We start from the raw sequence: 14,997 nt of genomic DNA, 5'->3' as shown, positions 1-14,997 counted from the left end.
TATGAAGGGTCCACGGCGTCTCCACAGATCACGAATAGGTGACCGTGTGTTCGATTCAGGTCGGGGCTGTCAAAAAAAAAAAAAAGAAAGAAGTTCGCAATGACAGTCGACCCGAGAGGCTGCACGAGGTAATTTCGGGCGAAACGATGACCGCGTTCTTGCTTGCATGCCGTTTTATTTTTTCTTCTTGCTTGCGCGCTGTCCTACCTTTGAAGCGCCGTGTCCAACTCCCGCCAGAAGGATAACGTACTGATTTCTTATTTTCTTTCGCTATTTGCTTGCAACTGCATAGAACTATTGAGCAACATGGAAGAATGAAAATAAGAAGAATAAATAAAAGAAGAAAAACATTTCAAATCCCTACTCGGACGAAGATAAAGCCCACCCAAAAGTGCAATTATTGGCTCCACGTCAATGTCATGCTGGCGACACGACATCGTCAACAACGACGTCGCTATCAAACCTCCGGTCAAACGTTGGATGGAGGCTGTCATTTCTTTTCACTTCTACCAAGGAAACATGACCCTCAACGCGATGATGATACCTACTACGGACTCTGCAAGAGTTGCACGAAGGATCATTCGCAGTTATCATTGCAAGAATAAAACCGCAAAATTCACTCGCCATCCTGGCGCTGCGAAAGTGGATGTCAAGCGAAACTCTTGAAAAACCACCACTAAAACTGCTGAGTGGGTATGTAGTGCTTGTTACATTAGAGTAATGGTAGTAATTGTAAGTTAATGTAATAGGAGCAATGGTAATTTTGGCAGCCCGCCGCCGCTGGTCGTATTGCCGTTCCGTTTCTCATTTGCGACTCCATGTGTTCACGCTGCTCCTCGGGAGTACTAACTATGCGTTGCCCACAATTAGTGGAGCTGCAACAACAAAGAAATCAGTTGCTAGGCTGGTTCATTTATATATGAAAGGCTAGGGACGTCACTGCCTACGTCTCAGGCTGCCGTCGCCTCGGCAGCTTGTGCAACAGTAATCTTTACCGGCAAACGAATCCGGTGAGCGCTACGTGCTTAGCATTGTTATCAGGAGCGCCTTATCATCCATGACGTCGTTAGGATGCTTGTTTTGCGCATTTTTATAGAAACAAGTGCTGCACTGCATGTTGCACGCGTGCTACCAAACAATGTATGCACTCTCCGGTTCGATCGCCTGAGGGTTTCTTTTTTTTCCTTGAGGACGATGCAGCGAAAAATCGCGACCAACTAGAGGCTAACAGTTTCGCTGTTACAAAAAACAAACAAACAAGAAAGCAGAAGGAAAAGAAAGAAAATGAGAGAAAGAATTGCGGGCTTGATTAATGATCGCAGATGTTTCTACCATGCTCTGTGAACAGCTATACACTGCACCTGTTCGCCGTTCTCGTTAATTAATGTGAAAGCACTGCTGGTAATGTCCCTCTTTAGCTTCCAACTTTATTGCACAGAAATGTTAAAGGAGAAAAAAAAACGAAAATGAGGATAGGAAAAGCAAGAGCCCGCCCTCACCGCTGGCTAAGTGCCTTTCATTGCTTTGTGCGAACCCACCCAAGCCGACATCTTGGTAACTTAGAAGGCGGTATGCCTTGCCTTTCGCAACGAAACAATTGGGAAGCTTGTTTCGGAGAATTTGGGCACGCTCGTGCGGGAAATTATTCACGAGGATTTTCTCAGTTCTAAGCTGCGGATTCTCGACAAACCTTCGCGGCTTTTAGCTGGTCTTGCAGAGTGGGCGTTTTGTTCGCAAAGAACGGATATATCCTTACGATAAAATAATCTTCATATATCCTTATGATAAAATAGGGGAAAGTTGTTTTCGGGCTAGAATTGCTGGAACGACAATCACGCCATCTGCTCTGCTGTACTCACCACCCGCGTTCTTATCGTTAACTATCAGGCGGAGTTCTCGTTAGTGTCAGCCGCGCGTGGTGTCAGTGTTCCGACTTTTCTCGCACATAACCCTTGGCATCTTCGCTCCAGGCAGAGGGGGTCGTTGCGGGAGCATTCGGACGTTTCAGCCGATGGTATGCACATAACCCAAGATGTGTATTTTCTTTGGTTGTTAATTTTTGTGTGTTATTTGGATGTGTGTTTTCTTGTGTTGTTAGCACATTTTCACAGACTGATACACAGAGCTCCTGGGGGAAAAAAAGGGCGAGGAAGAGAGGGTGGGGAGTGGTAGATAACGTGCGTTGATGCGGTTACGTTACCGGTTCCTGGATTCAAATCGGTGGTGCTGTAAGTAAATTGCGTTCAACCGCAGACACTTCAGGTTTTGTTGGTGCGTATTTTTTACATTCAATTGAGTGTCAACTCACGTTTTCGAAAACTGCTTCGCGGCCGGAATTCACTTGTTTCACACTAAATTAGCATTCTTTAATTGTTGAACAATTGGTGGTTTCTAGAGCAACCGGCGTCATAACCCTTGGGAACATTTCTAACAAAATGCAAGTAAATAACTCGAGCAGTATAGTGAACAATTCTGTTTACTTAGGCGTTAACTTGATGGTCAGCTTCTTAAGAACTTCTGTTACCCGCCGTGGTTACTTTGTGGCTATGCTGTTGGGCTGCTAAGCATGAGGTCGCGGGATGGAACCACGGCCGCGGCGGCCACATTTCGATGGGAGCGAAATGCGAAAACACCCGTATACTTCGGTTTAGGTGCACGTTTAAGAAACCCAGGAGGCCCAAATTTCCGTAGTCCCCCACTACGGCATGCCACATTATCAGATCATGGTTCTGGCGCGTAAAACACCATAATTTATAAACTGAATGATTCCGTGCTAGAGTTGTGACACAACTCACATAGGTGAAACTGGGAATTTCAAAAGAAGGATTCAGCAGCACCAGAGCGATGTCAGGAAATGCAATGCAAGTTCGAACGCCTTGGTAGATCCTCAACATTACTCCCAAACCGAGCAGCATCGATTGGGATACTGCGAGCGCAATCGCGACAGAGAAGCGCCTATCTTCACGGCTAGCCTTAGAATCCTTACATTATCAAACGACTAAAAATGCCATTAACTGGACGCGGGGTAATCTCCTCGAGATAGACACGCGCACTGTGAACCACCTAACGAATAAATAATCGCCCTCTCTTGCGCACATCTTCATTGTGAACGAGGGATCCGCAGCGGTCTCGAAACGTCATCATATTTTTTATTTCCTTTGGAACCTTAATCGAGTGCCTGTTTCATGTTGACAATTGCAGCTTCACCCATTATTTTTTATTATTAGCGCTAATTCATGAAAAAAGGTGAGTTTATTTTCATTAATCTGCTGCTTTCAAACATGCATAAATCTTGTGTAAGTAGTTACCACGTCCCTATAAGGAATTTAGAAAATGGTTGCAGGATATCAGTCTTTGGTGTTCAGGAACACGAATTTTTTCCGGATGTTGAGCCGAGACGATATTGACAACATGCGCAGAATTAATAATAAGCTCTCCTCGCAGAAGTTAAAGGATAGCATACTTAACAAAACATCGCTTTCTAAACTACAAAGAGCTGTCTGCGAACATGCTTCCGATTGCGGGAACATAAGACAGTTTTGATTTTAAGCAACTGGAGGGGATCATTCCAGCACTGTGACTTTCTAATAAAAATGTTGGCGTGCGAGAAACGTTGTACACTGTTTCTCTGGTCAAGACCACAGTCGAGCACTTCGTTTCTTGGTACGCTCGTGAGCAGTGTGACAGGAAACCTCAAATTAGCTTTCAAGCAGCAGCTACTCGCCATGTGTGCCATTCAGATATGACATTTAATAACAATCAAGTAGTTTTACTTCTTAATATTTAGTTTTACTGAACCCATTTTTTTTTTTTGCCGGACATGCGTTTAGTCGCTACGGCGTCTTCTAAGGTATCTCAGTGGTTCCTTTAGTAGTGATCTAAAGGTACTCTAACCTCCACGATTTGGTGCGTCTTGCGAATGGTGTGCGAATACGCGATGTTTCAACGCGTGCGCTTACTAGATTGCTCGTACTTTGATTATACTTCACTGCGCGTGGTCCACTCGCCTCGAAAACACGAAAGAAACAGCAACAACCGGCACGCACGTGGCAGAACCAATTTATTACGGAAACAAGACATCATTTGCAGGATGCAAAACAGGAGATGAAAACATTCCCCCCCCCCCCCCTCCCCGCTTATGCCGTCGAGGCGCCTGCAGCTCGACGGGTCTAGTCAGCCAAGAGAGCCGCACGCGACCTTTCACTCGCGAGCATAAATCACAGAATGCGCAGTACTTACCCCACTTTACGCACTAAGGTTAAACAGCGGGATGGGAGGGACGGTTGCTTATTTTCGTGTCATCTACCATCCTGCAAACCGGCGGTTCCGAGCATTTGAGTTCCGGCGGCTTCGGCTCAGTGGCTGTCTGTGCACGTCTCTATACTCTCTCTCTCTCTCCCTCTCCCTTCTCTCTCTTCCCCTTATTCCTTCCCCCAGCGTAGGGCAGCCAACCAGACTCCGGAATGGCTAACATCCCTGCGTTCCTTGTATCCCTCTATCTCCGAGCATTCTTTTTTTGCCTGCCAAGTTGCTCCGAAATTGGGACGAGCTGATGACCAGTTGCCGCGCAGCCGTACTTTCCCTGATATTTTATCTGTGCCATTCGTGCGGCATAAAAAAAAAACTTGCACTCTGCCCTGACGTCACTTTTTCCCTTTCATTTGCAACCGTATTGGGCAGTGGCAGGCGGAGCTGAGACGAGTGCGTCGTTAGCATTGCCAGCATCTCGTATGACCCTGACTAAGTGACCTCCTCTGAAGTCGCTCGGTGAGTATTCTCAAAAAAGTAAACAATATACGTGTGTCACCCTGGGGAAATTATATATTGCTAGTCAAACATCTGCTTCTAGAACTTTAGGACACAAACCTTCCGTCTCATACAGTTTTGATGGAGCTCGATGTTTTGTGTCCAGCTCCATGATGGAGTCGCTTTATTGCAGCGTTATCTGTCTCAAGGCCAAGCGCACTCGGATATGTTGGGCCGAATAAATCAACATCACCGCTTCTTCTGAGACTTAGTGCAACAGGACGGAAAGCAGTACGCAATAACACATTGCTTTCTTGCTCTCGCAAGTCGCTTCCAACATCATTTGATGTTTGTGGATGATGATTTGTGGTTTCGGTGCTAAAGAATTTGCGCTTAAATATGAGCGAACTACACGGAACGATGCTCTTAAGTGGTTGATATCATAGAGTATTGTGTTTTATGCACGTGGGGTCATCACAACAGTTCAACAGTATACAATGTGTCCAGGCTTGACCACATAAGTAAAAAAAAAAATGATTCCAAGCGTGTGAAGAGTTCCAGCGAGCTATCCGGAGCTCAAAAAATCACTCGCGAAGGTAGTTGAACTACAGAAGAAGGTCGATATCCCGCTTTATCATCTTGAGAAGTATCGGCTCGACCACTTGGACGTTGTAGCCGCTGTCGACGAAGATGGCGCCGAAGACAGACTTGAAGAACTTGTAGACGAAGCTGCGTTTCTTTTTGGCGTACTTTAGTTCAGACAAGGCCTGCAGAAAACAAAAGAATTTTAAAGAAATAAATAGACAGCACAGAAAAGCATTAACTCAGCGCACAGTTGTCAAGCATAGCAACTTCTCAGTGCCAAGACATGTGCACCACAATGCGTTTCCTCTTGTGAAGTTCACTGACACTTTGCCAGCTCATAACCTTTTTGTCAGTTGAGAGCAAGTTTTGCAAAACAAGGAAGCATAGCGAGTTCCTTGACAGTTCATCCCAATGAAAGTAAACATGTGGGAAAATGCTGAGCAGTGCTCTTTTGAGAGCAGATTTGTCTTGCCCTACATTGAAGATACTGTTATTATATGTTCATGGCATAAATTACGATGAGGTTAAAAGTAATGATAATCAGAAACAAGTATATACATAAAAAGTTTTATTTTACTTCGTAGTTAATTAGACTTCCTTACGTAGTCTAATTACACGTAATTACAGAATTACACATTATCTCAGCGTTTTTTATTGCTCCATAGACCTTCGTGGTAGAAAATATCAGATTTCATGAAAGACCACTGTTCGAGCTCTAGAATTATTTCATCTGTGTCGTAATATCGCCAGCATTTCAGCGGATATTTCATTTTTTCAAACAAGAAATATTCACTTAGTGCGCGATCGGGGGAAATAGCATAACTGGGCCATTATTTCACAGCCACATTGCTTTGCTTCCGCAGCAGTAACTTGTGATGAGTGTGTAGGTGTATTATTAGGGAGAAGATTAACACTTTTGAAGATCATAACTCGGCGTATTGGCTTCATATAATGCAATAATTTGTTCACTAGTAATCAGCAACATCTGATGTTTGGCAGTCAGACCTTTCCTAATGTGCTCTGTCAGGATGGCTCTATGACAATCCCAGAATACCGATAACACGACCTTCCCTGCAGACCTTTGCACCTAGTCATTTTGGGGAGGAGGAGGAGAGTGGCGGTGGAGAATGGCGGAGTCGCTCAGCTCTTTAGTCTTTGAATCACAGAAGTAGATCCAAAATTCTTCGATCGAAAAATCCTCTTCATTGTGCTCCGAAAGAGTTGACATCTGCGTTGACAGGTCGCGTCGTGTTTGCTCTGGAGAAAGGCTAGCTGCCGAAGCACCCAACGTGCAGACACAAAGTGCATGTGTCTACATGCACTTTGTCGTCAATTATGTTCCACACGCTTCCAGAGCCTAAACCCGTTTCATGTGTGACCATTTGAATTCTAATTCTTAGATCGTGCAGAATGAAAACTTGCACTTTATTCACTGTGGCTACAGCATCAGGTAAAGGGGGCCTTCTAACTAAAAGTTCGTCAGTGAGAGACACGTGACCAGTTTGGAAACTTAGTTTCCGCCTCACAGCAGCGACATATGATGGAAAATCATCCCCACAGACAGTTTTCATTGAATCATAAATTCAGTCCTTCAAATATGCAGAATTTTTTTTAATGCTGCGAGTCTCAGTCTTCTTCATCCTTCGGGACACTAACTTTATCACCACATGCAACAAAGTACATGCATTGCATATTTATCTATATAGACTTCAATAATTACACGGGCAAAATGGATTAACGCAGCTATAATAATTATGCCTAATAATTTAAAACTTTTTGACGCAGCCTCGTATTTTGACCGAATTGCTACAATATCTAGCATGTAACTGGATGTTCTCTTCCTGATTTGTGTCATGTGATTTGAATAGGATGGAAATGAATACAGTTGTATACGTATCATATTTAGCTGTATAACGCTTCTTTAACAGTTTTGCTACGTATTCGCTTCCCATATATTCTGATATGTGCGTTGGAACTGTACAGCTTTTTTTTACTGTTGAAGTTGTGAACTCTCTAGCCCTGTCAATAAAAGAAATTGTAGCTTGATAATTTGTCTTCGAGTCGTAGGTTCTTAAGTGTTGTGAAATTACCAGATGGCACATGTTGAAGCGTTTATTAGATGTAAAGCTCTTGTTCAATACGCGAAGACCAACTCAAATAGCCATCATCATCATTACTTAGCTCAACGTAATCTTGCAGTGAAACAACCAAAACTGGCTTTTGACAGCTTTTTTTCATTTGGTACGCATTACGCAAACCAAAAGTGCTCACGATATAATGCACGTCGCGCATTTTGAAATAAACGAAGCCAAATATATAAACAAGTTGTTTTGGAGAAAACATTCCACTGTGTTGGGGACCATTTTTCACAAACCAGGTGTCTACTGGGGCTTGTTTTAACAAACCGAATTCAACTGGTAGCCCTGCGACGGACGTATTGCTCCACTCCGATTGCTTAACCGTATTATTAGAAAACTAGGCGGTTGATAACTTGTCAACTGACTATTTGAAAACAACCGTGCCATATTCTCAACATGCCTTATTGGGTATACAAAATATGTGATAGCCTATAGATAAACGCCTTTAACAAGCCTGTTTTCCTGCGTCCATTAGGACAGATAGACTTTCTAAGGGGTTGCTTACAAACAGCCCAGACGCATTAGTCTTCGAAGTGTCTAAATCAATATGATATATTAATTGCTGCCTGTACGCAATGTAGAAATTTCATAGAAAAAAAAACACGTCTATGTAAGGTCACTGTGAAATAGTATATGAAATGTCTGCTTATATATTCAGCTATGTCTATAGACACACTAGCTATATCACACTTTTTATCGGTACCCGCCGTGGTTGCTCAGTGGCTATGGTGTTGGGCTGCTGAGCACGAGGTCGCGGGATCGAATCCCGGCCACGGCGGCCGCATTGCGATGGGGGCGAAATGCGAAAAAACCCGTGTGCTTAGATTCAGGTGCACGTTAAAGAACCCCAGGTGGTCAAAATTTCCGGAGTCCTCCACTACGGCGTCCCTCATTATCAGAAAGTGGTTTTGGCACGTAATATTTTTATCGGTTTGCATCGCGGTTCATGCGGCATACCTGAACACTGCGGAGGCCGTCAGCGAACTCCCTCAGCGAAGCCTTCTCGACGGGTCGGTCGACGAAGACAAACTTGTGGAAGTTGTTCTTCACGGCGAAATAGGCGAGCGAATCTTGACGCAGCACCGACGCCTTCACCTGAGCCATGTGATGCTGGGACTTGTTGCGAGCGTTCATCAGCACGTACCTGCATGAAGACGCGCGCACAAGGAATCACCATCGGCTACAGAGATGGCCAGTTTCAGAAATTCTGTTTAGATTTATGTGTCTCCGTTCGAGGTCACAAGGCGCGTGCACATAGATGCTTTAAAACATATTACGCGCCAGTAGCACTCCCACGCACGATGAGCCAGCAAACGCATTGATGTAAATGAGTTGCGAATCCAAGCGCACAACAACCCCCCCCCTCTCTCTCTGTGTGTGTGTGTGTGCGTGCGTGTGTGCGTGTGTGTGTGCATGCGTGTGTGCAATTAAAAGTACACAGTTCATTCAAGTCTCATTTTCCATACCTTGACAGGATGCTTCAAATGAAATTTTGTTTGGCGCGAACAGGATGAGATTAGGATGCTTGAATTCCCACATAAGTGAATGGTGTTTGCGATGGATGGTTTAAAATTTTTGTAACCTCCTTGGTGTTGGCTCCCATCTTGCCGAGTGGGCACAAGTTCATTACGCACTACTCCACTACTGATTACCATGCTACCTCATTACCCCTTACTACACGTGAATATTTTAGGAAATAGCTACGAAGATTACACGGATGCCTTGGTTCTCCACAAGAAAAGTAGAAAGTTACCTATCAAGAGAGGGGTTAGGCATGGAGACAGAATCTCTCCAATGCTATTCGCTGCATGCTTGGAAGTAGTATTCAAGCTATTAAACTGGGAGAGCTTAGGAGTGAAGATCAACGGATACTATCTCAGCAACCATCGGTTTGCAGATAACATTGTCCTGTTCAGCAACACTAGGGATGAATTACAACAAATTATTCAGGACCATAACAGAGAGAGTTTAAGAGTTGGGTCCAAGACTAATATGCAGAAGACAAATATCATATTAAATAGCCTGGCTAGGGAACGAGAGTTCAGAATCGCCAGTCATTCTCTAAAGTATGTGAAGGAGGACGTTTATCTAGGTCAATTGGTCATAGGGGACCCTGATCACGAGTAGGAACTTTACAGAAGAATAAAAATGGGTTTGAGTGCATACAGCAAGCATTGTGAGGTCCTGACTGAGAGCTTACCACTGTCATTGAAACGAAATATGCGTAATTACTTCATTCTACGGGTGCTAGCATATGGGGCAGAAACTTGGAGGTTGAAAAAGAAACTAGAGAACAAGTTAAGGACAGCCCAAAGAGCGATGGAACGAAAAATGTTAGGCGTAACGTTAGGATAAAGGAAGAAAACGGTGTGGAACAGAGAGCAAACGCGGATAGCCGATGTCCTGAATGACATCACGAGAAAGAAATGGCGCTGGGCAGGCAATGTAATGCGTAGAATGAATAACCGGTGGACCATTAGAGTTACAAAATGGCTGTTAAGGGAAGGAAAACACAGTCGAGGACGGCAGAAAATTAGGTGGAGTGACGAAACTAGAAAATTTCGAGGCGCAAGTTGGAATCAGCTGACACAAGATACGGGTCATTGGAGATCGGTCGGAGAGGCCTTCGTTCTGCAGTGGACATAAAAATAGGAGGCGGCTGCTGCTGCTGTCGCTGCTGCTGCTGCCGATGAGGATAATAGTCTACATTGTCTTCTAAGCGCGCGAAAGCCTGAACGCAACAAGCTTCAGGGAGGGTTTTTACTAAGCCGCAGCTGGCCTGAATAGGACAAAATACTTCGAAAGCCGTGCCATCGCACTGACGTGCAGGCACTGGGGATTCGGCGCGAAGTTAAAAAAGATTATACTTTGACCTTCACGTTCTAATGTAGTAGTCAAGGTTTGGCCGCGAAACAACAATAAAAAGGGTTTTGAAACATTACAATATCAGTTCAAACTAATTAATTATTCCCATTTGGGGTCCCTTTAGGCGTGGGAAAGGCAACACTGCGGCAGTTCTAATTAGTTGTGTTACAGTATTCAATTCTATTTTCCCTAATTATGGTGTGTTATGTGCAAAAACCACGATCTGACTATGAGGCACGCCGTAGTGAGGACTGCGGATTAGTTTTGAGCACAAGATAATCTTTGAAGGGGCCCCAACGCACGGAGCACGGGCGTTTTTTTCATTTACTCTCCATAGAAATGCGGCCGCCGCGGCCGCGATTTGATCCCACGATCTCGTGCTATAGCAGTGCAGAACCACTTCGCCGAGTTCGCCGATGGTGTGGTTGACGCGTGCGTTGGGAAGGGGCGTGGGCGCCGTCGCGTTGGCCACCTTTTACAAAAGTATGTCGGCAAAGCAAAAGCTAGCTAAAAGACTTCCTGGAATTGCACTTCGTGCCCTGCCCGTCCGGGGCAGTGATCCCTGGCTCCAACAGCCACTACAAGAATACACTGTTGGTCGTCACCGAAGACTTTAATGTCGGCCTAGGAAAACCGCAAAACCGGTGCTTATACCGCGTGTCCCAGCTAACGTTAGCCAAGCTGCTCAAAGAAAAAAAAGGATTTAGAAAACACAGTGCAAGACAATTACGAAACCTGCGGAGTCCGGTCATCAGAAGACTGATAACCGAAATCCGCAGGTCTTAAACTCATATCTTGCACCGTGTCTTTCTTTATCGTTTTTTTCTCGGGGGGGGGGAGGGGGCGTAACGTTATCTGGGACACCCATAGGCCTTCATGGAATACGTCTTCGGCGTGTCTCTCGTCAGCTGTCACACTAGGCGGTCATCACAGGCCACGTCGTGAACTTGTGGTGCGTTTGACCACGTGTTCGCCAGATGGATAGATGTGCTCGAAGTTTCTCACCACGTCTCGTATTTCTCGACTCACGTGCCACTTTTCAACATGGTGCAGAGCCAACAACACCACCACCAACCACGCACAAGTTCATTCGGTACAACGCCTGCTGTCCTGACAAGGTGCCCGGGCAACTGTGTGAAGTGGTGCTGGTTCAACGCAAAATGTCAACAGGCATGTGCATTGTACCTAATAAATTCAATGTATATTTCTGTTTCACTAAAACGGACGCCAGATCTACATCAGAACATTTGCATCGTTGTGTTACGATTTCGTAAATGAGAAACTTCATTTGGGCGCTTAGCCTTGCAATCCTACAAGCATTGCATTGCACTTGTATCAATTTGCACAAACATGTTATGCCATTACCGTACGCTTGCTCAACCTTTGCTTCATTACTTGCACAAACATATAAAAAAAAGCTTCAGTTATCATTCAGACTTTCATATGCAGCACAAATACGTTTTCGCAGTCACTCCCACCTCGGATGTCACTAGAGTGCAACCATCTTACCGCGAACACTCTACCAGGGATATTCCCTGCTTTCGTGATCCCTTAGCAGATTACTTACTAAACTGCGGTTCCATACACTCGCATATCTTATATTTTTACTATTAGTTAATTTTTTCCAGGCATATTGTATGTCTATTAAATTAATTCAACTTGTACGACCTGTTCTGTATTTTTCTTTTCTTTCTTCGCGTATTATCAGTGACATTTCCTGTAACCCACTCTGCTCTGTAATGCCTTGAAAGGCCCTCAGGTTATTATAAATATAAATAAATAAATAAATAAATAAATAAATGAATAAATAAATAAATATGCGTAGTATCCGACTATATACTTTTTTCTTCCATAACGAACCAATGAGAGAAAGAGAGAGAAATCAATGGAGCACAGCGCTCACGGAGCTCTCTGCACACGTCTCACTCTCCCACTTTCGCAGGTCGCTTTGAAGATATGGGCCTGCGCGAGTCTCTTCAGCGCTAAGTAAGCGGTGAGAACACAGCGCGCGAAGCTATCAGCAGTCGGCATTCTTAGTCGGCATCGCAGATGGCTTCCAAGGTGCGGCCCGCGCGGTGGTGCCATACGAAGCCGCCGTCTGAGTACGTTTGGTCACGGTTCATAATCGTTCGACGTGGACGGATAAGGCGCTAAAGAGCGATAACGGCTTATAATGATTGGAGCCTCATCAGCGCACCTGGCACCGCCACCTGCAGAGCTTTGCTTGCGTCATCAATGCTCCTTGCGCCACCGTCTGCACCAGTTCGTGTCGTCAAAGCGCTGTCGATCATACTGGCCTGATTAGGATTCATAACTTTGATAATGACACCGGGCTGCGTAAAGTTGAGCAAGTAGCACAATACTTACGCACACTTGAGCAACTACCAGAGGAGTTTCTGAGTGATCTTTTTCTATTCCCCGCATCCTACTCTACAAGGAGTGGGGACGATTTATTAGGACGGCGTGCCAATGTTCCTTATAGCAAATCTGTCACCTCTTTTTCTTGGTTAGAGAAGAGCAAATCCCAGATATTAACGCTGCCATGATCACGGCACTTGTACCTGCTTCACGGAGCGTTAAAGGAGCGCTGTAGACAAAAAAAAAAAGACATTTGTGCCATACCGGAGTCTTTTGGCTCGAGTGGCTTGATGTTGCCTGATTAAGGGGATGCATGGCCTTATGAGAGGGCCAACAATCGGCACGAGTTGCGGTAGCTTGCCAGCCTACAAGCTAATTTTTGAAAACAACGCTTCAAGAAACTGAGAACTCTGGTGTGAACTACTGACGTGGGCTTCGAAGCACCCCGTTCTCGAATACAGTACTGGGAAAGTAGTGAGCATGTTAAACGATTATGCACCCTTTCATGTCCACAAAAGTGCCTGGAAGATGCATTTGGCTAAGTTTCAGCAAATGTAAAAGCGTGTAAGCAGGAAAACAGACGCGAGTTTGAAACATTACTGAAAAGGTGAAGTACGTTTGGAGTCCCCAGAATTACAATTTTGTTACACGTCATTCGAAGCCTATGATCGATGACTCGATGAGTAACTTGGGTATGGGGGGACATTGCCCGGATAAGGGCACTAAATGCAAATGTTAAATTAAGATGAAGTGATATATTAGTGCTCGAGAACGTCTTAGGCGTCAATATTATCGCTAACAGAGATTAAGTAATCGATATATCGATGTAAGCAGAAGACACAATTAGAGACTACTACGGGATATTCAAGTACTTGCCCGATGACGAATGCACTCCTCATCATAATTCTGTCACCTTAAAAGGCCAGTCGGAGTAAACGAGCCTAGAGGAACATTAATGCCATTTCCAGACATGTGCATTAGCGTGAGGAACGCGTACCCTTATGCAGGGTGGATCGTTGGAACAGGCTACGCCGTGTTTTTTTCGCAGGGCCCGAGGACGTGCGATGCGAAACAAAACGGGTGAATGTGAAGCAGTCGCCGTAGGGCTTCATTGAAACCCTTCCGTGATTCCAGGCTGCCCGTAGGCCACGCTTTGAGAAACACCGCCTTTTTCGTCATTGACGCTGTCTACGCCCCAATCAGCGTAACGCACTGACCTTGACACGATGTAGTCCATGACGAACGATCCGATGTAGTCGAGTGGCTCGAAGGAGTCGTGGCGGTCCTTGCGGTCACGCGTCTTGAACGTCGGGTGCAGCAGCGCCTTAAGGAGTATGTTGGGGTTTTGGAAGTGGTAGTCTCCCAGGTGGTCACGCACGAACTCCTGGGGCACGCGCAGTGATAGCGCCTGCTTCAGGTCCGGGGCCACCTGAAGGTGCTCCAGGCCCACTGCGCCGCCGCCACCCGACGATCCCTGGGGTGCACCGTTGCTGCCCCCTGCGTCCAAGATCGGTCGAAAGGAGTGAGTATACTACTGCACCGATCGACGGTATGTTTCATGCTTAGTGTCCGATGACTTAAGTATGCAATGGCAAGTACACCGCTGTCCAAATGCGTATTGGATCTTTGCACCAGCCATCTAAGTTCGTTCATTTCTGTTACGTCATGGTGGAGGCGAACTTCTTTTCAATATCGGCCTCTATCGGGAACTGCATTTTGGAACGCGGAGGCGCACATGGCAGGCGATGCAGTTTTGTAAGTGAAAGCTCGTACAGAATGGTTAGGTTGTAGGTAGCACGTCGACACTCACTGGCGTATTTATTGGCGTCGGCACATGGGACAACGGACCTGGATAGCGCAAGCAGTGATCGAAAAATGACTGTGTCCAGAGCCACAATTTCGACAAAGGGGCTTGTATTCGTTAGGGCAGTCGCTGTAGTGATCGCCCCGGCGAGGACGAGCTTACTTGCCAAAATTTGGCTCTAGAGACATTCCATTATTCGATCAGTAAATAGATCACTTCAAGGCGCCATCGTCTCGTGAACTCTTTGTGTGGGTAATTTAGGTTAGGCCACTTATGAAGGGAGAGAGCAACACGAGTCACGGCCACTTACTGTTTCCTCCCAATATTCTTGCGATCTTCATAGGCAAAATAAAGTAGATGCATTAAAGCGTATGCACTTAGGCGTTCGGGAGAGGAAAAAGAAGAAGAATGATTATTGCACTAAATGTTATAGAAAAAGCAAGAAGTGCTTGTGTAAACATCATTCATAACATGATTGACAGCGTCTGGATCCATAGCCAA

At 45.3% G+C, this 14,997-nt stretch overlaps 1 protein-coding gene across 3 annotated transcripts in view; it reads right to left on the bottom strand.

The window, feature by feature from the left end:
• Positions 1-4,043: 4,043 nt before the first annotated feature.
• Positions 4,044-14,997, bottom strand: part of LOC142557171 (ribonuclease 3-like) — a 29,188-nt gene continuing 18,234 nt past the window's right edge. For all 3 annotated transcript variants that reach the window (XM_075668837.1, XM_075668835.1, XM_075668836.1), the window contains exons 5-7: positions 13,910-14,189; positions 8,427-8,613; positions 4,044-5,513 (exon numbers count right to left, since the gene is read on the bottom strand). In XM_075668837.1, the coding sequence (XP_075524952.1) occupies positions 5,352-5,513; positions 8,427-8,613; positions 13,910-14,189 (629 nt within the window). In that variant the 3' untranslated portion in view covers positions 4,044-5,351. The remainder of the gene's footprint in view (positions 5,514-8,426; positions 8,614-13,909; positions 14,190-14,997) is intronic.

This window comes from Dermacentor variabilis, chromosome 9 (assembly GCF_050947875.1).
Source record: "Dermacentor variabilis isolate Ectoservices chromosome 9, ASM5094787v1, whole genome shotgun sequence".
In the NCBI taxonomy this organism is placed as follows: domain Eukaryota; kingdom Metazoa; phylum Arthropoda; class Arachnida; order Ixodida; family Ixodidae; genus Dermacentor; species Dermacentor variabilis.
The sequence above is the reverse complement of the archived record's forward strand: the minus strand, read 5'-3'. Positions and strand labels throughout refer to the sequence as shown.